Consider the following 27,771-nt stretch of genomic DNA (forward strand, 5'->3'; position numbering starts at 1 on the left):
TGCCAACAAAGGTCCATTTGTCAAGGCTATGGTTTTTCCTGTGGTCATGTATGGATATGAGAGTTGGACCGTGAAGAAAGCTGAGTGCCAAACAATTGATACTTCTGAACTGTGGTGTTGGAGAAGACTCTCGAGAGTCCTTTGGACTGCAAGTAGATCCAACCAGTCCATTCTGAAGGAGATCAGCCCTGGGATTTCTTTGGAAGGAATGATGCTAAAGCTGAAACTCCAGTACTTTGGCCATCTCATGTGAAGAGTTGACTCATTGGAAAAGACTCTGATGCTGGGAGGGATTGGGGCCAAGAGGAGAAGGGGATGACAGAGGATGAGATGGCTGGATGGCATCACTGACTCAATGGACATGAGTCTCAGTGAACTCCGGGTGTTGGTGATGGACAGGGAGGCCTGGTGTGCTGCGATTCATGGTGTCGCAAAGAGTCAGACATGACTGAGTGACTGAACTGAACTGAACATATTTAAAAATAAAAACATTCAGAATAATAATATAAAATATGCAATTGGTATATTAAATGGACTTTATTCAATTTTATCATGTACTCATATATATCAGTTATCTGTTTTTAAAGAAGGAATTGAGGCAAAGAAAAATGATGTTCTTACTCAATAAATCTTCAACTCTTGTTATGATTGACTTAGTTTTAGATGTTTCATTTGAAAAAAGATTGATATGAGGAAGGTTTTCATTCTGAGTGGGTGGTATTTTATGCTTGTTCTGGTAATGTGCCTTCTTTGTTTAGACGCTGGAACTCTTATCTTGTCATTGAGTATTAATTTTTTTTCAAGTCATCAAGCACATCCTGCTTTGTGATTTTGTTCCAGGCATCAGGAATTTCACCTTTATTGATAAATCTTTTGTGATGTTTTTCTTCTAGCTTTGATCTGAAGTGACAGACAAACCATTTCCAGTATGGCTGGGTGGATGTGTCTGGGGTGATGCTCCATGTGGCATATTCCCCTCCTGCTTGTCGATAGGTCTTATATGGGAAACTCCTGCCATCATTCAAAATAAAATTACAATCACTTGCTACCAGACTAGTACAGTATTCAATGACAAAATGGTCTGTTTGATCCCATCTCCATCCACTGAGAGCCTTTGGACGGTGGAAGGGAACACTGTGGTCTCCTTCATGGGTAGGGATTGTGTTTGTACAAATTGCTTTACAGAAGGGACACTGTTTCCAGCAGCCACAGAGATGTTCAGAGAGCATTTTCTGGATTTCAGGAATCATTTCTTCTACAAGTCTAGACAAACAGTTCTGTTCTTCACTGTTCATTGCAGAATCCAAAGCTTTACTCATGGCCTCTTTGATAAACTCGATATCTTTTATCTCCTGGTGTTCAATGCTTATCAAGTCTTTTCGTGGAAAAGTCAAGGTACTCCCCAGGTGATCACAGAACAAATCTAACCACCCAGACATTGTGCTGCTTTTATCTTTAGCTATTGCTGTAGATGCATGTATAGCTGAGAGGATGGCATTCTTGATGTCATGTAAACTCATTTGTAGAAAATTCTTTATTTTCTCACTTCCTGTGTCAGACAAATATCTTTTAACATGGTTTTCAATGTAATTATTAAAAAATGATTCTGGATTATGAAGGTACTGCCAGTAGTTATCAAAATTTTCCTCTTCTGCCAGAGAGATGAGAATGTGTTTCTCCAGGTTAGCTCTGTTTTCATTGAATGCCCGGCAGGTGGTTCGAATGTCCCCAGCAATTCTGAGGGCCATGTTTTTCCTTATGGTGCTGGAGACAGCAGGTGTGAGTTTGTTCCAGAGAAAATCAACAAATGTTTTAATTGAAGTTGCTCCTTGACAAGAGATCTTAAAGCTCATGAAGAAATCATCTTTCTTGCATTGCAGATAGTATACAGGATCATTTGCCCTCTTGAATGCCTTGTGCATCTCCTTAAACTTCACTGATGCTCTTTGGAATAAACACAATGATAAGTCTATTTCATATTTTCTTGTAAATGTGTATCTTTTCTGAGTGGGTTCAGACTTCACCTCCTCATGTATTATTCTCAGGATTTTATGGAAATAAGTTGGATTGTAATCATGCTTTTGCTGACATATTTTGTTAACAGTATCATTAACTTTTGAAATAAGGCAGTCAGTAGTCATATTTATGGAGTACATATCCTGGTTCTCTATTGTCATTGTAGAGAGTTCCCCAGATTTCCTGTTCATCTTAACATGGTTGTCATAGTTGATTTCAAACTTTTCTCCAGAATAGTTCATCAGTATGCTTGCTATGTCATTTTCCTTTTTGAAATAATCCAAAAGGATGTTTTCAGAATCCATTTTAATATCAGGGTCTGTGGCTGGAGGGAGACTTGAGGACACATCATAGACCCATTTTTCCCAAACTGAGTTGAATTTCTCATGGAGCTCTTCCTCGCTCAATTCGGTGCCATTTAGTGATAAAGCCAAATTCCGGCTTTTTCCCAATAATTCCTTTTCATAACCTGACTTTTTGTTATCCAGTTTTTCTTGATTTTTTTTAAAACTAATAAGTTCTTTGGCTTTTCTTTGGCCATCTAAAATTAGTACCTCTTTAAGAGTTATTAATTTATTTTCAAAATTTCCTTTCCACTGAACCAGCACTTCACTATCTGGGTCTTCATTAAAATACTTTTCAAGTTCTTGCTTGATGGCTTCATATATCTCTGTAACTGGAGCCTCCAGGGGATATGTTTCAAGTGTCTGGATTTTTCCATTCTGAATCTGGTTGATCAGCTGGTCCTGTAATCTCTGCACATGACTCCTCAGCTCCCATGTCCAGGAGTTATACATGGTTTCCAGTTTGCGCATGGCCATGACTTCTTGAGTGTTCCTGAAACTGAAAATAAAGTTCTCATTCCGTAGGGCTCTCCACAAATCTTGAACTCGGGATTTTACATCTGATATCTTCATGATGCTTCCCCTAGATTCCTGTCGGGCAGTCACAAGAATTCTGCTTTTTAGTTCCTGAACATTGTGGCTGTAGCGAGGATTGGGAGGGGCCATTGGGGGATTTCCATCCCAGAGGTGAGCAAAGTAGTAGACGTGGGTATTGACATCAAAATTAATGACATCATTAAAGCAGGTTACGTCGGAGCACTGCTCTTCCTCAGCTGCTATTGCTGCCATTTTGTCCAATGTCTGCTTTAGCCGCCTTTTTCCTTCCATATTTTGGTCTTTAGCTGTAACTTCCTCCACATTCTGATGGACAAAGAGACAACAGGGAGAGATTTTTACTTGTTTCATCCTCAGAAAAGCTTGGACAACTATTTGTAGAATATCTTGCATTTCTGATGTATTTTCCCCAAAAATATTGATTAGAGTCAAGCTTCCAAGTCCGATGACAAAAGTTGCCAACTCATTGTCATGATTCTGGGACTTGTTGCTGCGTTCTGGGGCTCGAAGTCCCTCTGTGTCCACAACAAGCACAAAGTCAAAGCCAAGTTCAGCTGTGAATGTCTCCTCCACTTTCAGAAGCTGCATGTAGGCCCCCCGGGTACACCTCCCAGCACTGACAGTGAACTGCAGCCCAAAAAGGGCATTCAGCAGGGTGGACTTCCCTGAACTCTGCAGGCCAAGGACAGAGAGAACAAAGAGTCGCTTGTTTCCAAGTTTCTCAGAGAGCTTGTCAAAAACAGCTGCCACCCACCTCAGGGGCACATATGAAACATCCCCATCCATTAGCTCAATGGGAACACCAGATATCATCAGATCTGCAGCAATGTGGGGAAGGGAGAGAAATAGGGTATCTTTCATGGGTGAAGCTTCTTCCAGAGCTTCATAGATCTGGCCAGCTTCTCTGAGAATGTGCTCAATTCCCAAGGTACAGTCATTAATCTCTCTGGAAATAGCTTCTATCTCATTTTGCCAGTCTTTCAGAGAGCTACTCTTTGTGGTATCTTGGTTTTCTTTTTGAACCAATGCCTTTTTCTTTTCATTTAGATTTTCCAAGTGTCCTGCAGTCAGGTTGTCCAAAACTACATTCAGCCATTGGAGGAAGTAGAGTTTGGTGTGAGTTTCTGAATGATTTTGGAGAATTTCAAGGACAGAACGCATTAAAGCATTGAGAGGAAAGGCTTTTCTCAACTGTTCATGTCTTATCATTTGTTTTTCTGTCTCAGTCTCACTTTTGTGTTGTTCAATGCTGCGATTCCCCTTTTCTCTCAGATGATAGAGTTCTTTGTCCTTTGTACACCATCGTTGCCACAGTTTTCCCTGAAGAGGTAGTAAGTTTTCCTTGACCTGAGGTATTTCCATTTCTCTCAGTAGGGTCATTAGATTCTCTGCCTTTTCTTTGGCTTCCTTGCAATGTTTCTGGTCTTCATCAATAAGCATTCCTTGCTTGCGAGCAACTTGGGCACAGTTCTCCAAGCTGAGTGCAGTGTTAGAGAGCTCCAGCAAACGTTTGATTGTAGTTGTGAGCTCCCCTATTAATTCTGCCTCATTTCTGTTCTTGATCCCAATTCTCACTCTTGAGCCAGACTCATTGACTGGGACTTTTCCTTTATCATCAAGCAAAAAGATTAAAGGTTTTGATGACTGACACATATCACGGACTATTTTTCGGTTTTCTTTATTGTCATCAGAATTTGACATGAGGACCACAATTATGGAAGAGACTTCCTTCAAAAAGGTGAGTTGCTTCTCATGTTCCTTTGCATCTCCATGAAGATTGGTAAAGGTCAAGCAGTTGTCAAATATGTCCTGCTGTTCCCCCCTGGGACAGAACCAGGCGACTTCCACCACTCCTCCCATCAAGAGACAGTTTCTGCTGCTGCCTTTGCAGTGTCGGTGAAAAAAGACATCATGTTTGCGTTCACTGAGAAGACAGTTCATGATCTGAGATTTGGAGGCAGAGAAGCCCGTTCCAACTCTAATAAAGGACACAATGGGGGCAGAAACACGACACATCTGTTGATTCGTGTAATTGTCCTTCTCCCCTTTTATTGATTTCCCTACTTGCTGCCAGCTCCTTCGAATTTGACTGAGAGACCAGAGAGAGAATTCAATTTGAGCATTGCAAGGATTAGGTATGAGAAGGGGGAGAGCAAACTGACAAATGGAAAGTTTGTCCAAAATATATTGTCTGGCAAAATCATCTGCACAGTGAAGAAGTGCCATCTGAATATCCATAGGGTGAACATAGGGTCTGACATTAGTGGCTGCTGAAGGCTTAGTAAGGCTAACATTTTCTTCAGGTAGATCTTCATATGGATCAAAAGCCTCCTTTTCTTGATTTGAGGTGCTTAAATAGACTTGGTTCTCTGTGTAATCTTTATGTTTGATGATCAGGTATCTCAGCTCATAATCCAGCATCAATAACTTCTGTAGGAAGAAGAAGAGAAGTTCTCTTTCAGAGCAGGGCTGGGTGTTGTACACAGAAGTCTTGTGGATCAGTTGGAAGTTAGCTCTGCTCATTTTTCTTGGGTAGTAACGTTCTAGGCCTAGACGCTGGAGTAAGTCTTGGAAGGCTCCATTTTCTATGACTTCCTCCTTTTTCTTTTCATTATTGTGTGGTTCGTGGGGCTCTTTCTTTTCATGGGAAACACTTTGCAATTCTTTTATCACCTCCTCCACTTGCAATGAAGAGACAGGAGCTTCATAATTCCCATTAATGAGCAGTCTCAAGTCTTTTTCTAGGTTTTCCCAATCATGATCTCCATGGTTGGTGAGGACATATGCAACTTCTTTAGTCAAAGATTTTCCCATGTGATGTTTGATCAATGCCAAGCGTTGTGTTTTCTCCTCTGGAGAAACTGCTTTGATGTCCGCTGTTGCTGTCAGACCTGTGAGCACCAGGAATGCCTGAGCCCTGTAGTAGCAAATATTTTTGAGCTCTTGGTATTTATTTGGCGTAGTTTGCATTTTATCCAATAGGAAGTCTATCTCATCATGCCCCAGGAGATACTGAAATATATTGTCAACCACATGATATCCTGCACCAGATGCTATCAAAAGTAGCAAGATGTGTGTGTCTGGATTCCCCATTTCTTGGAGGTTTTTCAAGAAGGAGCCAAGAAACAAGCTGACCTCATAAGTCAGCTTTCTTTGAGCTTCCTCCACCAATTTTGTGGATCCAGAGTTTGCCTTTACTTCCCTAAGGTCATTCTTTTTTTTTTTTAACATTTCAATTAACTCAGAAAATTGGGTGATATGGACATTGTCTTCCTTTGGTTCTGACTGAAATATCCACTGCATAATGGAATGAGCCTGAGGAAAGTTTTTTACTTTATGGATGTGAGGATCCAAAAGACTGCTCAACTGAGATTTAATATACTTCATTCCATTATTGGAAGATTTTTTGCAAAAGTTGACAGTTTTTACCAGGAAATTCTGCAGACCCCAGTGTTTGAGGCATATATTAGTCCAAATGGTATTGCTTTCAGTTTTTTGACTCAGTCTTTGCATGAAATTTCTCAGGCTTTCAAGCTGTTCTTCAGGATTAAGAACTTTCCAGGATTTCACATCCTCTAGGAAAATCCCAGCCTCCTTCTTAATACTCAGTAATTCTTCTCCCTCCTGGATCTGGGCAGTGAATTCATTCAGAGCAGTATAGCTGTCTTTCAGGCAGTTAGCTACTTTAAGAGGATCCTTAAAATCACTTCTGTGGCCAGAGAGGACAATGTCCCAAACAGGTACCAGCTGAAGTCCACGGTCAATGACACACCAGGTTTGGTTATTGTCAACTAGACCTTCTTTCCAGTCAGAAAGTCCATTTGCTTCTGGTGGGCCACCTGTCTGGGCCACAGATAATTTGGCTTTGGTTTGGAGATTTTTGGAGCTTTTTCTCTGAGAGGCTTTTTTCGAATGAGAGTCTGACACACCCAGACCTGTACCAATGTTCACTCCAAAGCCACTGGAACTGCCCCTTATGTAACTATCCAGGGCCTCTGCTGCTTGCTGTTTCACTTCTGCCAGCTGCTCTTTTTGGAAACCCTCTGAAATGGCTTTCCACCAGTAGATTCCTCCCAGGTGCAGAGGGCCCTGGTTAGCATGAGACCCAAACCTTTGGAAGAAGGCTTCAGCCCTGTGCCTCAGCAAGAATAGTTTGTCTGGGTCTTCTGACTGACCTAAAAGGTCTTCAATGGATTTTAATTCCTGGAGAGCAGCATTGGAAAGTTGGAGCTGGTCAATGGGAAAGATGCAGGAGGCCAGTGGGATATAGCTGAACTTGGTTGAGCAGAAATAAGAGTGTGTAGAATGTGACTGTTGTATTTTCTTGGATTCTGAATGCATGCTCTGATCCATACCAGCTTCCATGCTAATTCCCCAACTTCCACCCTTTGCTAAGATAGTTATACTGAGGCCCAGCTTCTCTATAGTCTGAGTGAACATGGATTCTTCTTGAGAAGATGTAAATTCCTTCATTTCTGTCCGTATACCCTGCTCAGGGCCACAGAGTACAAACTCCTTGGGGATGCAGATTAGCTCCTCTTTCTTCTCTATAAGACACCTTTGGTCACTGGTTTTGTAAATTCCCTGTAGGGCTAGTCCTCCAGAAGCATGTCTCACCAGTTCTCTATCTGGAAGATTTTTCTTGTGAGAAAGTGCCCCCTCCATGACCTTGAGTTGTCTCTGCATATCTTCCATGACTTCTCCTGGGGGTTTTTCAGGAGATGGCCAGAGCTCTTTGGGGATCTCCATTGTTTGCCTGAGCACTGCTTCCTTTTTCCTCACTGCCTCTTCCTGTTGTTGCCTCTGTTCTGACAGCATTTCTCTTTGTTCCTGCAGTGCCTGTTCTGCCTCCTTCTGCCTTTTCTTTAATGATTCCACCCAAGACTCCTGTAACTCTGAAAGAGTATTTGAGCATGACAGGTTAAGCAATTTCTCCAGGGCCCTTTTCTCCCAGGAATGTTGCACCTGGCATTTCAGTTTCTGGAGGTCTTTTTCTTCTAGGTGTTGTAAGGCATGGGCAGAAGTCACACCCAGGTGTTCCTGCACCTTTGACAACTAGTACTCAACTGCCAGTGCTACTTCTCTGAGCATCTCTTGGAGATCTTGCCTATTTTTGCCTCTAAACAGGGGTTCATTGGGCCTAGACTCTGCTGTGTCCATGGCTGTGGGAAGAAAAGACACTCAGTTAGCCTGTGGCATGTTTATATGCAGAATTCTGCGACTAATTTGCAGAAATTGGTTGCTTTTCTATACACTAATAATGAATTATCAGAAAAAAATTTCAGGGAACAATCCCATTTATGATCATACTAAAAAGAATAAAATACCAGGGAATAAACTTAACCAAGAAGGTGAAAGACCTATATTCTGAAAACTATAAACACTGATGAAAGAATTTGAAAATGATATAAAGGAATGGAAAGATATCCTGTGTTCCTTGATTAGAAGGATTAATGTTGAAAATGTCCATACTATCCAAAGCAATCTATAGATTTAATGCAATCACTATCAGAATACCCAGGACACTTACACAAAAGTAGGACAAATTAATTCTAAAAATTGTTTTGGAACCACATAAGACCAATTGCAAGCTGATTGGAGGAAAAAAAATAGGTGGATGTATCATGTTCCCTATTCAGACTATACTACAAAGCTATGTTAATCAAAAGAGCATGACATTGACATAAAAGCAAACACCTAGATCAATGGAACAGAATAGAGAGCCCAGAAATAAACCTACACACTTATGGTCAATAATCTATGACAAAAGAGATGAGAAAACAATGGAAAAAATTACAATAAGTGGTTTTGGGAAAATTGGATAGCTACATTAAAAGAATATTAGGAAAAAATAGGAAAAGAATTAATAGATGTTTCTCCAAAGAAAACATACAGATGACCAACAGGCACGTGAAAAGTCACTCAGCATTGTTAATTGTTAGGGAAATGCAAATCAAAGCCATAATGAGGTATCACCTCAAGCCAATCATAATGGCCATCATCATATAGTCTACAAATAATAAATGCTAGATAGGGTGTGGAGAAAAAGGAACCCTTGTGTACTGTTGCTCAGAGACATGACTGAGTGACTTCACTTTCACTTTCCATTTTCATGCATTGGAGAAGGAAATGGCAACCCACTCCAGTGTTCTTGCCTGGAGAATCCCATGGACGGAGAAGCCTGGTAGGCTGCAGTCGCAGAGTCAGACACGACTGAAGTGACTTAGCAGCAGCAGCAGCCACTATAGAAAAGATTGTAGAGTTTCCTCAAAAGTGAAAAGTAGGATCACAATAGTACCCAGCAATTCCAGTCCTGGATATATATGCAAAGGAAGTGAAGACAGGATATTGAAGAGATATATGTATGCCCATGTTTGCTGCTGCTGCTGCTATTGCTAAGTCACTTCAGTCGTGTCCGACTCTGTGTGACCCCATAGATGGCAGCCCACCAGGCTCCCCTGTCCCTGGGATTCTCCAGGCAAGAATACTGGAGTGGGTTGCCATTTCCTTCTCCAATGCATGAAGGTGAAAAGTGAAAGTGAAGTATCTCAGTCCTGTCTGACTCTGAGCGACCCCATGGACTGCAACCTACTGGGCTCCTCCGTCCACAGGATTTTCCAGGCAAGAGTACTGGAGTGGGGTGCCATCACCTTCTACTGCATCATTATTAACAATAGCCAAGATATGGAAACAGCCTAAGTGTCAGCCCATGGCTTAATGGATAAAGGGTATGTGATACAGCATGCACACATGTGCACACAGACACAGACACACAATGGAATATTATACAGTCACGAGAAAGAGGGAAGTCCTGCCATTTGTGTGTGAGAACATGGATGGACCTTCAGTGCATTATGCTAAGTGAGATAAGTCAGACCAAGAAAGAGAAATTTTGTATAATATCACTTACATGTGGAATCTAAAAAAGCCAAACTTGTAAAACCAGAATAGTATGGTGGTTACCAGGGTTTGGAAGGTGTAGGAATTAGGGAGATACTGTTTAAAGGTACAAATGTGCCATCACTAGATGAATAAGTCTAGACATCTAGGCTTCCCTGGTGGCTCAGATGGTAAAGAATCCACCTGCAATGCAGGAGACCTGGGTTTGATCCCTAGTTTGGGAAGATCTCGTGGAAGAGGGCATGGCAACCCACTCCAGTATTTTTGCCTGGAGAATACTTATGGACACAGGAGCCTGGCAGGCTACAGTTCATGGGGCTGCAAAGAGTTGGACACAACTGAGCAACTTAACATAGCACATAGCACACATAGTGATTATAAACAATATACTGTATTATAAACCTCAAAGTTGCCAAGGGACTTAATTGTTCTCACCACAATAAGGAAATGATACTGTGATGAGATAGAGGTGTTAGCTAACTCTATCTTGGTCATATGACAATATAAAAATGTATCATATCAGCACATTGTATACCTTAGACTTATGCAAGATTATATGTTAATTTATCTCAATAAAGAAAATGCACTTAGCTGATTTATACTTGTCACCCTCTTCTCACTCTTCCTCTGACACTAGTTAATATCATTATATTATATATATCTATTTTATAGTATAAACTATATGTATATAATAAAATTCTCTTTATCTACTGATGCCATCTTAATGTGTGTATGTAGAACCAAATACTCTTATATTCAGTGTTGTCTCAATGTTATGTTTTTAACCACCCTGTATTTGAGACATATTAGATGAGATTTCACACGTTTCAACTTCACACATAATTCAGGTTTCCTCTCTTGTTGTATTTCCTGTCCTACTGAATGTCACTATGATAATCCTACACATCCTCTTCCTCCTAATGTGAATGTAGTTTCATGTCCTTTCAAAGTATCCTTTTCAATCTCTCCTAAATCTCAATTCTTTTTAATCCCCTACCACCTCTCCCTTAATTTTTTCCTTCATTTTTTTCTTTACTGAATCACTCTAATTGTCATCTCATCTTACAGTCATTTTGATTTTGTGCTTTCCATCTTTCCCAATGTCACTAAAATTTGAATCTAATGGCAGACTCAGTAATTCAAAAAACAAGTTTTCTGGGCTTCTGTCATGGACAGTGGTTAGGAATCCACCTTGCAATGCAGGGAATACTGGTTTTATCCCTGGTCCAGGAAGATCCCACATTTCATGGAGCAACTAAGCCTGTGCACCACAACACCTGCTCCTGTGCTTAGAGCCCACAAGCCACAACTACTGAGCCCATGTGCTGCAACTACTAAAACCTGTGTACCCTGGAGGCTGTGCTCCACCATAACAGAAGCCACAACAATGAGAAGCCCTGGGTATATATGCAAAGGAAGTGAAGACAGGATGTGGATGAGATATATGCAGTGTGCATATGCGCACTGCAACTAGAGTAGTTCCTACTTACTGCAACTAGAGAAAGCCTGCGCACAGCAATAAGCACCCAGTGCGGCCAAAACATAATTAGAAAAACTTTTCCAACTGAGTTATCTAAAATATCTAAATTTTTAAGACAAATTCTTTGAAGTCTCAAGGAATTTAATAGATAGTGAAATAATATCTGATGGAAGAGGTAAATAAATTTGAAGCAAGTGAAACACTTTCATCACAAATCAAAGGCAACATTTAGGATACCTTGGCATACACCTTGGAAGACAAAAGAAATTCACAATCAGACATAGTGAACCTGCAGAAAATAAAATAGGAAAAGCAAAGCATTTAGAGAAAGTCAGATTTTTAAAAATTAATGTATTTTAATTGGAGAATAATTACTTTACAATATTGTGATGGTCTGCCGTACATCAACATGAATCAGCCATAGGTATATAGGTGTCCCCCACAATTCTGAACCCCTCTTCCCACCTTCCTCCCCACCCTATCCTGGATTGTCCCAGAGCACCTACTCTGGATGCTCTGCTTCATGCATCGAACTTGCACTGGTCATCTATTTTACATATGGTAATGTACATGTTTCAGTGGTATTCTCTCAAATCATCCCACCCTCACCTTCTTCTACTGAGTTCAAAAGTCTGTTTTTTATATTTATGTCTCCCTTGCTGGCCTGCATGTAGGATTGTTGGTATTGTCTTTCTAAATTCCATATATATATGTGTTATTATACAGTGTTTGTCTTTCTCTTTCTGACTTAATTCACTCTGTATAATAAGCTCCAGGCTCATCCACCTCATTAGAACTGACTCAAATGCATTCTTTTTAAAAGCTGAGTAATATTCCATTGTGCATATGTAGCACAACTTCCTTATCCATTCATCTGTCAATGGACATCTAGGTTGCTTCCATGTCCCGGCTATTGTAAATAGTGCTGAACTGAACACTGTGGTATATGTGTCTTTTAATTCTGGTTTCCTTGGAGTGTATGCCCAGCAGTGGGATTACTGGGTGGTATGGCAGTTCTATTCCCAGTTTTTTAAGGAATCTACACACTGTACTCCATAGTGGCTGTACCAATTTGCATTCCTACCAACAGTGTAAGAGCATTCCCTTTTCTTCACACCCTCTCCAGCATTTATTGTTATAGACTTTGATGATGACCATTCTGACCAATGTGAAATGATACCTCATTGTGGTTTTGATTTGCATTTATCTAATAGTGAGTGATGTTGAGCATGTTTTCATGTGTTTATTAGCCATGTGTATGTCTTCTTTGCAGAAATGTCATTTTAGGTCTTTTGCCCACTTTTTGATTGGATTGTTCATTTTTCTGGTATTGAGCTACATGAGCTGCTTGTATATTTTGGAGCCTAATTCTTTGTAGGTTTTTTCATTTGGTATTACTTTCTCCCATTCTTAGGACTGTCTAAGGTAAGTGGATTTTATCTTCAAATAATAATCAGAGAGAGCAATGACCTCAGCAGCACTGATGGAAGCCAGAAGGCAGTAGGATGAAAGGTTGAACCTACTGAAAGAAAATAGCTGATAATGTAGGATTCTATACAGAGTTTAAAATATCCTTAAAGAATTATGGTGGAAGAAAAACATAATTGAAAACAGCACAATAACAGAATTTGCTACTTAGAAATGCACATTGAAGGAACTACTAAGGCATGTTTTTTTCAGGAGAAGGAAAATATCACCAATGACTAGTCAGAGACGCAGGAAAAGATGGTGAGCAACAAAGGAATAAATATACAGAAAAATCTAAATAAATGCATAAAACAGTGGGGTTTAAAATACATGATGACAATTGCATTTAGGCAGGAGTCTGCAGCCAAATGGATTTAAAGGACCCTCAGTTCCTTGGGGTATTTGAGAGGAAGCTCAAAGATTCTATTGATTTTGTAGAATATATGTTGCAATTTCTAGAACAATATCAAATATAAGAGTCAAGAATGTATAATTGTGAAACTAATGCAGGAAAATAAAATAAACATTTGATTATACAACTTATCAAAATTTGTGGGCTACAGTGAAAGCCGTGCTTAGAGGGAAACTTGCATTGAATGCATACATAACAAAAGAATAGTTATATGAAAACAATAATCTAGGTTTCCATCTGAGGAAATGAAGAGAAAATTAAATCCAAATAAGCAAGAGAAAAGAAATCAGAACTAAAAAAACAATAAAATTGAAAACAGGAAATCAATAGAAAAAAATCAGTAAAAGTACAACATGATTCTTTGCAAATACCAACAAAACTAATAATTCAGACTGTGAAAAGAGGGAAGATACAAATTACTAATATCAGAAGTAAAATACGGGTTATGGATATGAATTCTGTACACATTGAAGATGAAAAAAAGAGTACTATGAAAAACTGTTTGCTCTCACATTTGATAGCCTAGATAAAAGGTATCAATTCCTTGGTAGACCAACTATTAAGCTTTCATGAGAGGAAATAAATAATCTAAATAGGCCTGTGTCTGTTAAAAAAATTGAATCAATATTTAACAACCATCCAAAACAGAAAGCACCAGTCCCAGTGGGATTCACTGGTGAATTCTACCAAACATTTAGGGAAGAAACTACCAAATATGTACAATCTTTTTCAGAGGACAGAAACAGAAGGAATACTTCCTAATTTAGTTCATGAGGTCAGTGTTACCCTAATACCAAAACCATTTAGGACATTATAAGAAAGAAAACTGAAAACCTATATCTCTTATGAAAAAAAGTAACAAATTAAATCTAATAATGTAAAAAGGAGTTATATACCACAACCATGTGGGATTTACCTCAGGTAAGCAAAGTGGATTCAACATTCAGAATCAATTCATGTGATATACTACAATGAACTAAGAAAAACCACATGGAGAGAACCCATTTGACAAAATCCAATACTTACTCATTATTAAAACTTCCAGCAAGCTAAGAATAGAGGGGAACTTACTGAACTTGATAAAAGACATTAACAAAATCCCTACTATTAGCATTACACTTAATGCTGCTGCTGCTGCTAAGTCGCTTCAGTCGTGTCTGACTGTGCGACCCCATAGACGGCAGCCCACCAGGTTCCCCCGTCCCTGGGATTCTCCAGGCAAGAACACTTAATGCTAAGAACCTAGAAACTATCCTCTTAAAGAAAAATAGGTTAAGGATATCCCCTCTCATCTCTCCTATCATACATTCTATTGGAAGAGTTAGTTAATAAGATAAGGAAATAAAAATATACTGATTGGGAAGAAATAAATAGAACATGTCTTTGTTTGTAGATGACACTATGTAAAAAATGCCAAAGAATCAACAAAAAATCTCCTGGAACTCATAAGTGAATACAACAAGATAGTAGAATATAAGGGTTAGAATATAAAAACTATCATTTTTTAATATGCTAGCAATAAGCCACAGGAATTTGAGATTAAAGTCTTATGGACTCTATGGGAGAGGGAGAGGGTGGGGAGATTTGGGAGAATGGCATTGAAACATGTATAATATCATGTATGAAACGAGTCACCAGTCCAGGTTCGATGCACGATACTGGATGCTTGGGGCTGGTGCACTGGGACGACCCAGAGGGAGGGTATGGGGAGGGAGGAGGGAGAAGGGTTCAGGATGGGGAACACAGGTATACCTGTGGTGGATTCATTTCAATATTTGGCAAAGCTAATACAATATTGTAAAGTTTAAAAATAAAATAAAAAAAAAAACACAATACCATTTAAACTAGCACACTTGCATAATAAATAGTTAGATATAAACCTAATAAAATATATGCAAGATTGCTTTATTGACTCTGCCAAAGCCTTTGACTGTGTGGATCACAATAAACTGTGGAAAATTCTGAAAGAGATGGGAATACCAGACCACCTGATCTGCCTCTTGAGAAATTTGTATGCAGGTCAGGAAGCAACAGTTAGAACTGGACATGGAACAACAGACTGGTTCCAAATAGGAAAAGGAGTACGTCAAGGCTGTATATTGTCACCCTGTTTATTTAACTTATATGCAGAGTGCATCATGAGAAACGCTGGACTGAAAGAAACACAAGCTGGAATCAAGATTGCCGGGGGAAATATCAATAACCTCAGATATGCAGATGACACCACCCTTATGGCAGAAAGTGAAGAGGAACTCAAAAGCCTCTTGATGAAAGTGAAAGTGGAGAGTGAAGAAGTTGGCTTAAAGCTCAACATTCAGAAAATGAAGATCATGGCATCCGGTCCCACCACTTCATGGGAAATAGATGGGGAAACCGTGGAAACAGTGTCAGACTTTATTTTTCTGGGCTCCAAAATCACTGCAGATGGTGACTGCAGCCATGAAATTAAAAGATGCTTACTCCTTGGAAGGAAAGTTATGACCAACCTAGATAGCATATTCAAAAGCAGAGACATTACTTTGCCAACAAAGGTTCGTCTAGTCAAGGCTATGGTTTTTTGTGTGGTCATGTATGGATGTGAGAGTTGGACTGTGAAGAAGGCTGAGCGCCGAAGAATTGATGCTTTTGAACTGTGGTGTTGGAGAAGACTCTTGAGAGTCTCTTGGACTGCAAGGAGATCCAACCAGTCCATTCTGAAGGAGATCAGGCATGGGATTTCTTTGGAAGGAATGATGCTAAAGCTGAAACTCCAGTACTTTGGCCTTCTCATGCAAAGAGTTGACTCATTGGAAAAGACTCTGATGCTGGGAGGGATTGGGGGCAGGAGGAGAAGGGGACGAAGGAGGATGAGATGGCTGGATGGCATCACCGACTTGATGGGCTTGAGTGTCAGTGAACTCCGAGAGTTGGTGATGGACAGGAAGACCTGGCGTGCTGCATCATGGGGTCGCAAAGAGTCGGACACGACTGAGTGACTGATCTGATCTGATCTTATCTGAAGAGCTCAATAAATGTAACACCTCCTATATTTAGATTTTTCTAAAGTCTCTGTTGGAACCACAGTCTCAGTGCCGAGAGAGATGTGGGTCTCAATGAGGTAAATTCCACTGAAGGGGTGGAGGATCAAAAGGAGTTTGCCCCCACCTAGCCAAAGGAGAATCAGATACTCTTACTTAAAAGAGCATTCTTCACAGTTTAGGAAAATCTGGAGAAAGGAACTGTTAGTGGAGATTTGAAGACCTAAACCAGAGAACTTGGAAGGAATACATATGCAGATTAGTTTTCAGGGAATTTTTCAGTGCATCAAGGTAGAGTATAGAAAGGAATAAGAGAGAAGCATAGCCCAGGGATTGTATGCCATCCAAACAAGTAAGATGGCTGTTATATGGAGATACATATAACCTTCAAGATATCCTTTTAGTTGACCAAAGGGACTTGGAGTTTAGGTGGTTTAGGATTATAACTGAGCTATTCTGTACATGGAATTCATTTGGCACCTATACCTATTCCAGGTGGTAGAGGCAAATTTTAAGAGATGGTATTCAGTTAAGATTGGCCTATGAACTAAAGTAACCTGAAAAGTGGCAAGTGTAACAGGGAAAACATTATGAAAAGAGACAAAGGCTGTTTGAATGGGATGAATAAATTCCAAGGACTAGAGCATCTTATGGGACCAAGAATTGAAATGTACGAAAAAGAGAATCTCCCCAAGGTAGAAGCAGGTTCCAATCTCTAGGAGACCATGAAAACTGAAAGTAGAATGTCAGACCCACCACTCCAGGGAGAATAAATATAGGGTTTAATGATAATATGTCAAGTCCAATAAAGACTGGGAAGCTTACATACATTTAGATTGAAAGGAAAGATCAAGACTTAAGGGTCTAAATTAAGGCCAAGGTTTGTTTTTTGTTTGTTTGTTTGATTTTTACTTTAACTAGAAACTACATACCACAACTGCAGTCAGGAACACCGATCCTGTAGGTTTTCTTTCAGAAGTGACTTCTCATCTCCTGAAGCTTCTGCCATGAGATAATAGGGAATGTTAGGAAATAGCAATTTGGAAATTTCCAATTTCCAATTAGGAAATAATAGGAAATAGCAATATGGAAATTGCTGCAACATGGAAAATAACTTTCAACATTTTAGTATAGACTTAAAGTTAATGGAGATGCTGCTTGTCTTTTCTGCTAATGTTTTAGAAATTCTATTATTTTCTTGTTGTCTCAAAATGGGGAGATGCTTTTCTTTAGGAGATGTGGGAGATTGTAACCCAAAGAAGGCCTCTTCAGCATTTGAAATCCCATAATCTTTGACCTCCATATAGATTGAGTTCAGTTCAGTTCAGTTCAGTCACTCAGTTGTGTCCAACTCTTTGTGACCCCATGAATTGCAGCACACCAGGCCTCCCTGTCCATCACTAACTCCAGGAGTTTGTAACCAGGATATGGAAACAACCTAAATGTCCATCAACAGAGAAATGGATAAAGAAGATGTGGTACAGATATACAATGGAATATTACTCAGTCATAAAAAGGAACGAAATTGGGTCATTTGTAGAGATGTGGATGGACATAGAGACTTTTATACAGAGTTAATTAAGTCAAAAAAAGAAAAACAAATATCATATATTAATGTATATATGTGGAATTAGAAAGAATTGCCATAGATGATTTATTTATAAAGCAGAAATAGTGACACAGATGTAGAGAACAAACACATAGATAGGTATCAAGGGGGAAAGGAGGATGGGATGAATGGGAAGTTGGGACTGGCATATACATACTATGTATAAAATAGGTAACAAATGAGAGCCTACTATATAGCTCAGGAAACTGTACTCAGTGCTCTGTGGTAACCTAAGTGGGAAGGAAATCCAAAGAAGAGAGGATATATGTATTTGTATAGCTGATTCACTTTGCTGTACAGTAGCAACTAATACAATATTATGAAGCAACTATACTTCAATAAAAACTTTAAAAATTCCAGTCAGCTCAATACAGGATGAGGTGGTATAGGTGAGGATACTGTGTGTGTGTGTGTGTATGTGTGTGTGTGTGTTTGGTGGTAATGAGAGTGAAAATGTACCAAGGTGGTAATAATTTACTTTTGAATGTGACAGATAAGAATGAAAGTTAGTAATGACATAAAAGGGTGATTCCTTTCTCTCTATGTGTGTGCATGCTCAGTCATGTCCATCTTTTTGTGACCACATGGAATGTAGTCCCCCAGGCTTCTCTGTCCATCATCCTAACTAATGAAATAATAAAATGAAATAAAGAAATCTCAATTGGTATCACAAAAGTAGACAAAAAAAATTCAAAGGAAGAAATTATGGGTACATGTAAATAAGTGACAGGAATAAGTCAAGTTTTTCATCCTTATGTATATGCCAGTAGAACTGTGTGTAAACATACATCAAGACATATCCACCAGAATGTTCATATCACCACTATTCATAAAAGTATAAAAATTGGAAAGAATCCTGATGTCCTTTCACAGTGACATGGTAAATAAAAAGTGACATATTCATACAATAATAAAAACAACATCATGGTGATACACAACAATATGGGTAAAATCTCACAATTTTAAATTTTGAAACAAGCCAAATACAAATAATATGATTCCATATACAGAAAGATAAATACCTGCCAAAGTGAATTTATAATATCACAAGTCTGAGTACTGACTAGTGTAAACTTTTAGGAAGTAGAGAGATTAATGATAAGAAGTAGCTAAGAGAGATTGTTTTGGAATATGGGCAGTGTTCTAATACTCCATCTGGGCATGCTTATGTGGTCAATTTGTGATACTTCATTAAACTATAGATCCTGGTAGACTGTAATCTCATGGCATGATCTTCTCTATGGTTTGAGAAGTTGTTGGTCAGTGGAGGAAGGATCAAAGAGACCAGGAGCAAAGACCAAAGCAATCTTTGTTCCATCCCAGGAGGACTGTAAAGTTAGTCTGTGTTGTTCCTAATCAGGGTAAAATCACAGGCACATGTTTTATGGTTATTGGGCTCAAATCTTTGATAGTCACATAAAAAGAAAGCTGATAATCTCAGACCTTATATGGAAAACCCCCTGAGAATCTGTTTGTTAATTTCCTGAGCTAAAAAGCCTGACATAGTCCATCTGAGACAGATTTGAGGGTACAGTTGGACACAAATAGAGAAAGACTGGAGAAGGCAATGGCACCCCACTCCAGTACTCTTGCTTGGAAAATCCCATGGATGGAGGAGCCTGGTGGGCTGCAGTCCATGGGGTCGCTAAGAGTCAGACACAACTGAGCGACTTCACTTTCACTTTTCACTTTCATGCCTTGGAGAAGGAAATGGCAACCCACTCCAGTGTTCTTGCCTGGAGAATCCCAGGGACGGCAGAGCCTGGTCAGCTGCAGTCTATGGGGTCGCACAAAGTCGGACATGACTGAAGCAACTTAGCAGCAGCAGCAGCAGAGAAAGACTTATAGTTCTTTAGGGTAAAAGTCAGGCCACCGGGAAATGGTGATTTTCAGAGACTAGCAGGTAAATTTAGGCTTATTATTAAATGACTTGTCCCCTGTAAAAAAGGAGAGCCTAATCTTTGTTTAATTTCCTATTGTCTAATAAAAACTCAGATAAAGTTGTGTGGACATCTATGTGACAGAAAAATAACATCAGGTAACTTGTATTCAGAGATCTTCTCTGACATCCCCTAACTCAAAGTTTCCTTTCTGTCACACCTCAGGTTCTAAAGAGGAAGACTGTGGAGAATAGGCCTCTTAGCCATATTTAGCAGAAATTCAGTGGAAGGGATATAGTTGATGACATAGATATTATAAAAGTTCAGATATTTGTTCATTTTTCTAATCTATATTGATCTATAGCTTGTTAAACTTCATGAATATTATTAATTCCAACTTGCTGAAATTGTCAAGAAGCTTTGAGCTATTCAAACTCAAGATGTCTTCTCTCAGAAATAGGAAGTTTTTTGACTCTTTTGTCCTAAGTAAATTGCACATGTATATGTGGTTTGGTTATGTATGTAAAAAAGAAAGAGGTCATTGCATTGTCTCATTTTAAGACTTACATAGAGCCACCAAGAACAAGATGGTATTAATGAAGACAGATACAAGTCCATGGAAATGGAGGAGTACAGAGGATCTAGAAATACACTCATACATATATGCTACACCGATTTGCAAAGAGGAATGGAAAATCTATTCAACAAATGGTGCTTGGACAATTTGATATCCATGTGGAAAAAAGCTCATCATTGACCCTGCTTTATACCACACCCAAAATACCTCATCATACCACACCCAAAATAACTCAAAATAGACCAAAACTTAAATGTAAAAATTAACCTATTAAACTTCTGGATGAAAGAAGAGTGAAAAATATTAATATTCATGGCCTTGCAGCGAGCAAAACTTTCTTCAGTTCGGTTCAGTCGCTCATTCATGTCAGACTCTTTGCAACCCCATGAATTGCAGCACGCCAGGCCTCCCTGTCCATCACCAACCCCCAGAGTTCACTCAAACTTACGTCTATAGAGTCGGTGATTCCATCCAGCCATCTCATCCTCTGTCATCCCCTTCTCCTCCTGCCCCCAATCCCTCCCAGCATCAGAGTCTTTTCTCATGAGTCAACTCTTCGCATGTGGTGGCCAAAGTACTGGAGTTTCAGCTTTAGCATCATTTCTTCCAAAGAACACCCAGGGCTGATCTCCTTTAGAATGGACTGGTTGGATCTCCTTGCAGTCCAAGGGACTCTCAAGAGTCTTCTCCAACACCACAGTTCAAAAGCATCAATTCTTTGGCGCTCAGCTTTCTTCACAGTCCAACTCTCACATCCATACATGACCACTGGAAAAACCATAGCCTTGACTAGATGGACTTTTGTTGGCAAAGTAATGTCTCTGCTTTTCAATATGCTATCATGAACCATAAAAAATACTGATCAATTAGACAATCAAAATGAAAAATTTGGCTCTCTGAAAATTACATTAAGACAAAGGTCGAACTAAAGAATGGAAGAAAATATTTTCAATGAATATATCTGACAAAAAACTGATATCCAAATTATATAAAGACTCTTACAGTTCAATAATATGTAAGAGAATGTAGTAAGAACAGGGCAAAATGTTTGAATAGCTGATTTCATAAAAGAAGATATTGAGTGGTCAATTAGTGCATGAAAAGATGGTCAACATCATTAGTCATTAGGGAAATTCAAATTAAAACTGCAATGAGAAAACAGAACAAACTCATTAGAAAGGCTAAAATTAAGAAGACTGACAATATCAAGTGTCAGAGAGGATGTAGAGCAGCTAGACCATGCCTCACTATTAGTAGTAACCATTAGAGAAACTTGTTAGGCACTTGTGAAACATGCACACACCATATGACGCAGACATTTCACTTCTAGATATCTATCCAAGAGAATTAAAAATTTTTGTCCACACAATGATTCATGTATAGATGTTCATAGTAGATTTTTGCATAATAGCTGAAGACTGGAAATACTCAAAATATCCATAAATATATAGATACTGGGTTGGCCAAAAAATTCTTTTGGGTTTTTGTGTAACATCCCCTGAATGAACTTTCTGGCCAATCCAATAGCTAAACAAAGTACGCTATACAATGAAATACTGCTTAATAATAGAAATGGATAACTACTCATACAAGCAACAACATGGTTGAATTTAAAATTTATTATGCTGTGTGAAAGAAGGCATCAACGAAGGAATACTTCTTGTATTATTCCATTTATATAAAATGCAAACTAATTTATAGTAACCCAAAGCATATCTGGTTGCCTGGGACTGGAGCAGAGAGAGGAATAGACTGCAAAGGGACACTGTAAATTTTGGGGGGTCATGAAAATATTTTGTGTCTTGATCGTGGAAATGGTTTCAAGGGTTTAGTGGTTTCAGCTTGTCAAAATTCATCAATATGTGTACCTTAAATGGATGCATTTTTTGGTGTATAGGTTATTTCTCAATGAAATTGACATAAAAATAAGAAAATAATTTTAAACTAGGATAGAGGAAGTCACATGATTCCATCTTCTGTGGGACCTTTCAAGTGCAAAAACATAGGGCCCATTTATGTGGGAGTGTATGCTTACACTTAGACATGACTTCCTTGAGACCATTTTATTCCCATATTCTAATTTGCTTTTAGCCTAGTGAGGCTTCTGGGAGCATTGTAAAACCCTATAGCAAGAGAAGATCTTTTCCCTTTCCTTGGTTTTGACATTTTTGTCTTTATGTACCTAGTGATTAGTAGCAAATGCCTTGGCTACAGTTGAAGCATAAGACATTGTCTTGAAGATGGAAAGAAACTGAACTGGGACCTGAACCAGGAGCAGCCAAGTGTTTAGAGGATGTTTTTGGATAACTGAGGTGACTATAGAAAAACGCTGCATCCCTGGGGGCCCAAGGAAATGTGAAACTAGCATGGGAACAGTCTAGGACAGAATTGTACTTCTTACCAGCAGGTGAGACCCTTGAGGTGGAATATATGTGCATCCCAGCTAGCACCCAGTAACTTGTTTAAACCTCTCTCTGCCTTTTGTTTTCTCAACGCATCCATTCTATTGCCATCTTCGAAGTGTCTCAGGCCCCCAAAAAGTCTAGTTGGATTCTTCTTCATTCTCTTCTTCACTTCCCACAACCAAACGACTCATCTTCATAATTTTACATATAATTTACACTTACTGGTCTAGTCCTAAGTGCCAGTCACTTTGGGGCTAGAGAGATAAATTCGAAAAAGGCTGAGTAGGTCCTTTGAACCGATAGTCCAGAAGCATTGAGAGGGGTCTATGAATGCAGGAAAGATTACATCAAAGAGCATTAGTTGAGGCTCCTCTCACATTTGGTGATGTCCTTTTGCATTTCTACAGAGTGTAGAAGCTATGTGGTCAGTCCTTCCTCATCTTCAAAGATTGTCACCTTGAAATTAAGACTCTATTATCCATTCTTGTGTTCTTTCCTCTGGTCCCTAAGGAAGAGGCATCCCTAACTTCTTTGCAGGCAGAAGGCAATGGCACCCCACTCCAGTACTGTTGCCTGGAAAATCCCATGGATGGAGGAGCCTGGTAGACAGCAGTCCATGGGGTCACTAAGAGTCGGACATGACTGAGCGACTTCACTTTCACTTTCCACTTTCATGCATTGGAGAAGGAAATGGCAACCCACTCCAGTGTTCTTGCCAGGAGAATCCCATGGACGGAGAAGCCTGGTAGGCTGCAGTCCATGGGGTTGCACAGAGTCGGATACGACTGAAGCGACTTAGCAGCAGCAGCAGCAACCTCTTTGCAATACTAACTGTTCTCTAAATCCTGCTGCTACTCACCTCCCGTTGGGCTTTTTTTTTTTTTTTTTTTCTTTATCTTGAGTCTAAAATATCTTGAGTATTTTACTTTTGTGGTTGCTTCACTTTGGATAAGAAAACACACATCTTCCCATTTTGTTTAAATATAGAGTGGATCTTGCCTTCTTCATGAGCTTTTCTTTATATTTCTTTTATTGCCAGATTTCTCTAAAAGGAATTTCAAATTTAGCACTTCTGGCTCAGTAAATGTTTGTTGATGAAATAAATTGCTGAATGCATCCTATCCACTTATTATTATTTAGTTTCACTTCTGCCCTCACCTTTATCTAGAAAAAGTTCTCTAGAAGCCTGATATTCACATTCTAATTATCCAGTCCAGGGAGCCTTTCCAGCTTTCTATCCTTTTGAATCTGGGACTTCCTCTTTGTTGACCATCTCTCCTCTCTTGTACCCATCATGATAATGTGTCATTGAGTAAATGAGATTATACAAGTACTGCTGATTGGAAGTTTGGTAAAGATTTTTTTAAATGTCAGCATTTATTTCACACATATTTATTGAGGGCTTTCAGCGTGCTGGGAAATGCTTTAGGTACTGTGTGTTGACTAATAAATAAGGCAGGTTAGATCCCTGCCTTTAGAGTGTTTACCTCTACTGAGGGAAGCAGACCATAAACTTCAAAATATTTGAAGAAGGAAAATAATTTCAGGTTAAGTGTTAGCAAAGAAACAATCAGATAATTGGATGGAGAGTAACCTGAGACTGCTTTTGATCATGTAGTTAGAGAATATGTGTTCAAGGACTCTGCTGCTAATTGTGAGCTGCTTTAGGCTCTTTATGCAGTGTCTAGCCTTTCCCAGTTTCTATCAAATATCATGGTGTCACTGGTGATCTAAAGGAAAAGAAAATAGTAATTTGAAAAGATCCTCCCCATGCCTGACCAGGTTCATTCCAGCATTATTTACGATAACCAAAGTTGAAAGCAACATAAATGTCCATTGATGGATGGATGGATAAGAAAGTGTGGTACATTTCTAATGGAATATTACTCAGCAAAAGAGAAAGAGAGAGAGAGAGAGAGAGAAAGAAATCCTGCCATTTGTGACAACATGGTTTGACCTTGAGGGCATTATGTTAAGGAAAATGTCAGACAAAGATAAAAACCATATGATCTCACTTACGTATGGAAGCTAAAACAAAACATAACATAACCAAAAGCAAGCTAAATGATACAGAGAACAGATGGGTGGTTGCCAGAGGTTGGGAGAGAAGGACAGAAAATGGGTGAAGGAGGTACAAAGGCTGAAATTTCCAGTAATAAAAGGAATGTGTCCTGGGAATGTTATGTGCAGCATGATGACTATAGTTGATAATACACAATTGTGATTTAAAAGTTTATAAGAAGACCTTAGCATTTTTCATCATAAGGAAAAATAAACTGTAACTGTGTGGTGATGGATATTTACTAGGCTTGCTGTGGGTTATCATTTGGCAATATATACACATATGGAATCATGTTGCACAGTTTAATATTATATGTGAATTATATCTCAATAAAAAAGAAAAAAGTAACAAAATGTTAGCTTGCCTCTTAATCTCTACCTCCTATTGTAGATTTTACTATTTCTGTAGCTCCTCTTTGGACTTGGATTTATGGTGTTGAATGGCCTATCCAGTTAGAAACTTATTTTGAATCCCTAACTCTGGCCCTTTGGGGGTATTATTCCATTTTGATGGGCAAATGGTGATGTGGGCACCTTTTATTTCTTGGAAGCCATTTTTTCCTACTTCTCCACCTAAACTATGTCCCTGTTAGTTACCTACTAAATGCCGGGCATTAGTTTGCGCTATTTGACTGCTCTGTACAAGAAGCTCTCGAATCTGTATCTCTGTCCTTGTACGGTCCACCTTTCACAGTGCATCCTGAAACTCATACTTGTTTACAAAACTCGAAGAGTCCTCATTGGTTTATGATATGATCAAATTACTTGGTCTTAGCATTCAATCCCCCTCACAATCTGGCAACAATCAACCCAGTCACCATTTTTTTCTTTGAAGTGAAGTGAAGTGAAATGAAGTCGCTCAGTTGTGTTTGACTGTTTGTGACCCCTTGGACTGTAGCCTACCAGGCTCCTCTGTCCTTGGGATTATCCAGTCAAGAGTACTGGAATGGGTTGCCATTTCCCTCTCCAGAGGATCTTCCCGACCCAGGGATTGAACCCAGGTCTCCAGCATTGTAGGCAGACACTTTACCATCTGAAACTTCTGTTATATTACTTCTCTCCTATGGCTTGGTTTCCTGGCTGCAAAACAGGTGGCATCTTAGCTCCCTCACTGGGGATCAAACCTCAAAAAGCAAAGTCTTAACCTCGGGACTGCCAGGGAAGTCCCAACCCAATTCTTTTTACAACCAGTCTTTTTCCTTTTCTGAACTTCTAGTTCACTTTCTTCCCGTAAAAGCTGTACTCTGTCATCTTTCCTCAATCTCATAGTTTTTTTAACCCTGTATGTTGAGGTGGAGCAGAATATGCCATCTCCAAATCTGCCACTTTGACATGTGGATTGTTCTGAGCAGAAGGCAATTAAGACCCAGGAGACTCAAGAAAAGCTTTTTTACCTCTCCTTGAACTGCCTAAAAGAATGATATAGAGGGCCTGTACCCGAAAGTCTTGGAGAAGGAAATGGCAACCCATTTCAGTATTCTTGCCTGGAGAACTCCATGGACAGAGGAGCCTGCTGGGCTACATTCTGTGGGGTAGCAAAGAGTTGGAGTGACTGAGCGACTAACACTGTACCAGAAAGAGCTATTACCAGAGACAGCTTTTTTTTATCAGAAAGACATATTTGCACAGCATCACAAACATTTGCTTACCAATCATTTACTCTTCCCATCTTCTGAATTGTCTCCCTCCTCTTTGAAGCCCCAGACCCCTACTGCCTTCTCCTTAGCTTGAGATGGTATATATACCTCAATTGCCAGACCATCTTTGAGTCTTGGTGGGGATTCTGTAAGTATGTAATCAAACTTAACTTTGTCCCCTTAATCTGTTTGATATCAATTCAAATATTAGATCAGCAAAATATTATATTAGATGAGCATTTCCCAGGACACTATACTCCTAACCCAATTCTCCTTATTTGTGAAGCCTTCCTTTATTCTTCCAGGTCCAGTTAGTTCCCCTCTTCTCTGTATTTACCATAGCACCTCTTACTTACATGAGTCATAATAAACTAAACTTTTCATGAGTCCTTTGCTCTTGGAAAGCAGTGATGGTTAAAAAACTCCATGCAACCTTTTGTGCTCTGAGAGTTAACTTACTGCAAAGAGCCCCCTTTTTGCATAAGACTTAGGTAAGACTCATTTGTGTGTTCCCCTATTACTTATAAGGAGGCCAGACACAGACCCCTTTTTAAAAAATAAACTGCTTTTCTTTCTCTCTTTCTTTATTGCTATACAGTAAATCTTTCTTGGTTACTTATTTTAAATATACCATCAGACACAGACCCTTAAAATTCCATTCTTTGCCTCATGAAACTTTCACTGAGCTGTTTGTCTGCCTGATCAGTTGGAGTGTTTGAAACTAAACATTAATTAAACTTCTCTTCTTTTTAGACCCCTTAAGGTTGATCCATCCTCGTTCTGATCCAGCCTACAAACCCTCCTTAATGATCGCTCCTAAGAATAAAAATATTTCCTTTTATACACACCCTCTATTCTGTGTTTTTTCTAGCCTGTTGACCCTTCACTACAAAAGAAAATCCCTTTCTTCTTGTCCTTTGAGATGCTTGCAGTTCTGTTTGAATTGTTTTCTCTATTACAATAGTCTCTTTCCCTTTATTGCAATAATCCTTTCAAATGAAGTCTCTTTTTATGTCAGTGTAGATTTATTTTTATTTGACAATAGAAGTTATCAAATTATTTGTCTCTTTTGATAATGTACACCCTTTATCTCAGATTTGGAGCTGTTTATTGGAACAATGAGAATGTTAGATTCATATTTGTGTTCTCATCATTCTTAATCTGCCTTGATCTCTGACTGTCCCTATTCCCGTTTCCATCAATTTCTGTTTTTATTTTAGTCTCTGAGTATGTTGTATCTCTCTGTCTACCCATTACTCTCCTTTTCCTTCACTTACCTGTCTCCTGGAGGCCAAGCTCCTGTCTTCAGTTTGCTCTAGAGAGATGAGTGAGAAAGCAGAGCAGGTTCCTTCCCTGAGTCTGGCAGTTTGCTTATTGAAATCTCCAGCCTAGACCTCAGCTCCTTCTGTGG

The 27,771-nt window shown here is 39.2% G+C and overlaps 1 protein-coding gene across 1 annotated transcript; it reads right to left on the bottom strand.

Annotated features, from left to right (window-relative positions):
- Positions 1–513: 513 nt before the first annotated feature.
- Positions 514–27,771, bottom strand: LOC113905624 (interferon-induced very large GTPase 1-like). Its single transcript, XM_027563161.1, has 3 exons — positions 27,638–27,771; positions 17,124–17,193; positions 514–8,077 (listed from the first exon to the last, which is right to left on the bottom strand). The coding sequence occupies exon 3, from the start codon at positions 7,731–7,733 to the stop codon at positions 789–791; it is 6,945 nt and encodes a 2,314-aa protein (XP_027418962.1). The 5' UTR covers positions 7,734–8,077; positions 17,124–17,193; positions 27,638–27,771; the 3' UTR covers positions 514–788.

The sequence above is a fragment of the Bos indicus x Bos taurus genome, chromosome 15 (assembly GCF_003369695.1).
Source record: "Bos indicus x Bos taurus breed Angus x Brahman F1 hybrid chromosome 15, Bos_hybrid_MaternalHap_v2.0, whole genome shotgun sequence".
NCBI classification, from domain to species: Eukaryota; Metazoa; Chordata; class Mammalia; order Artiodactyla; family Bovidae; genus Bos; species Bos indicus x Bos taurus.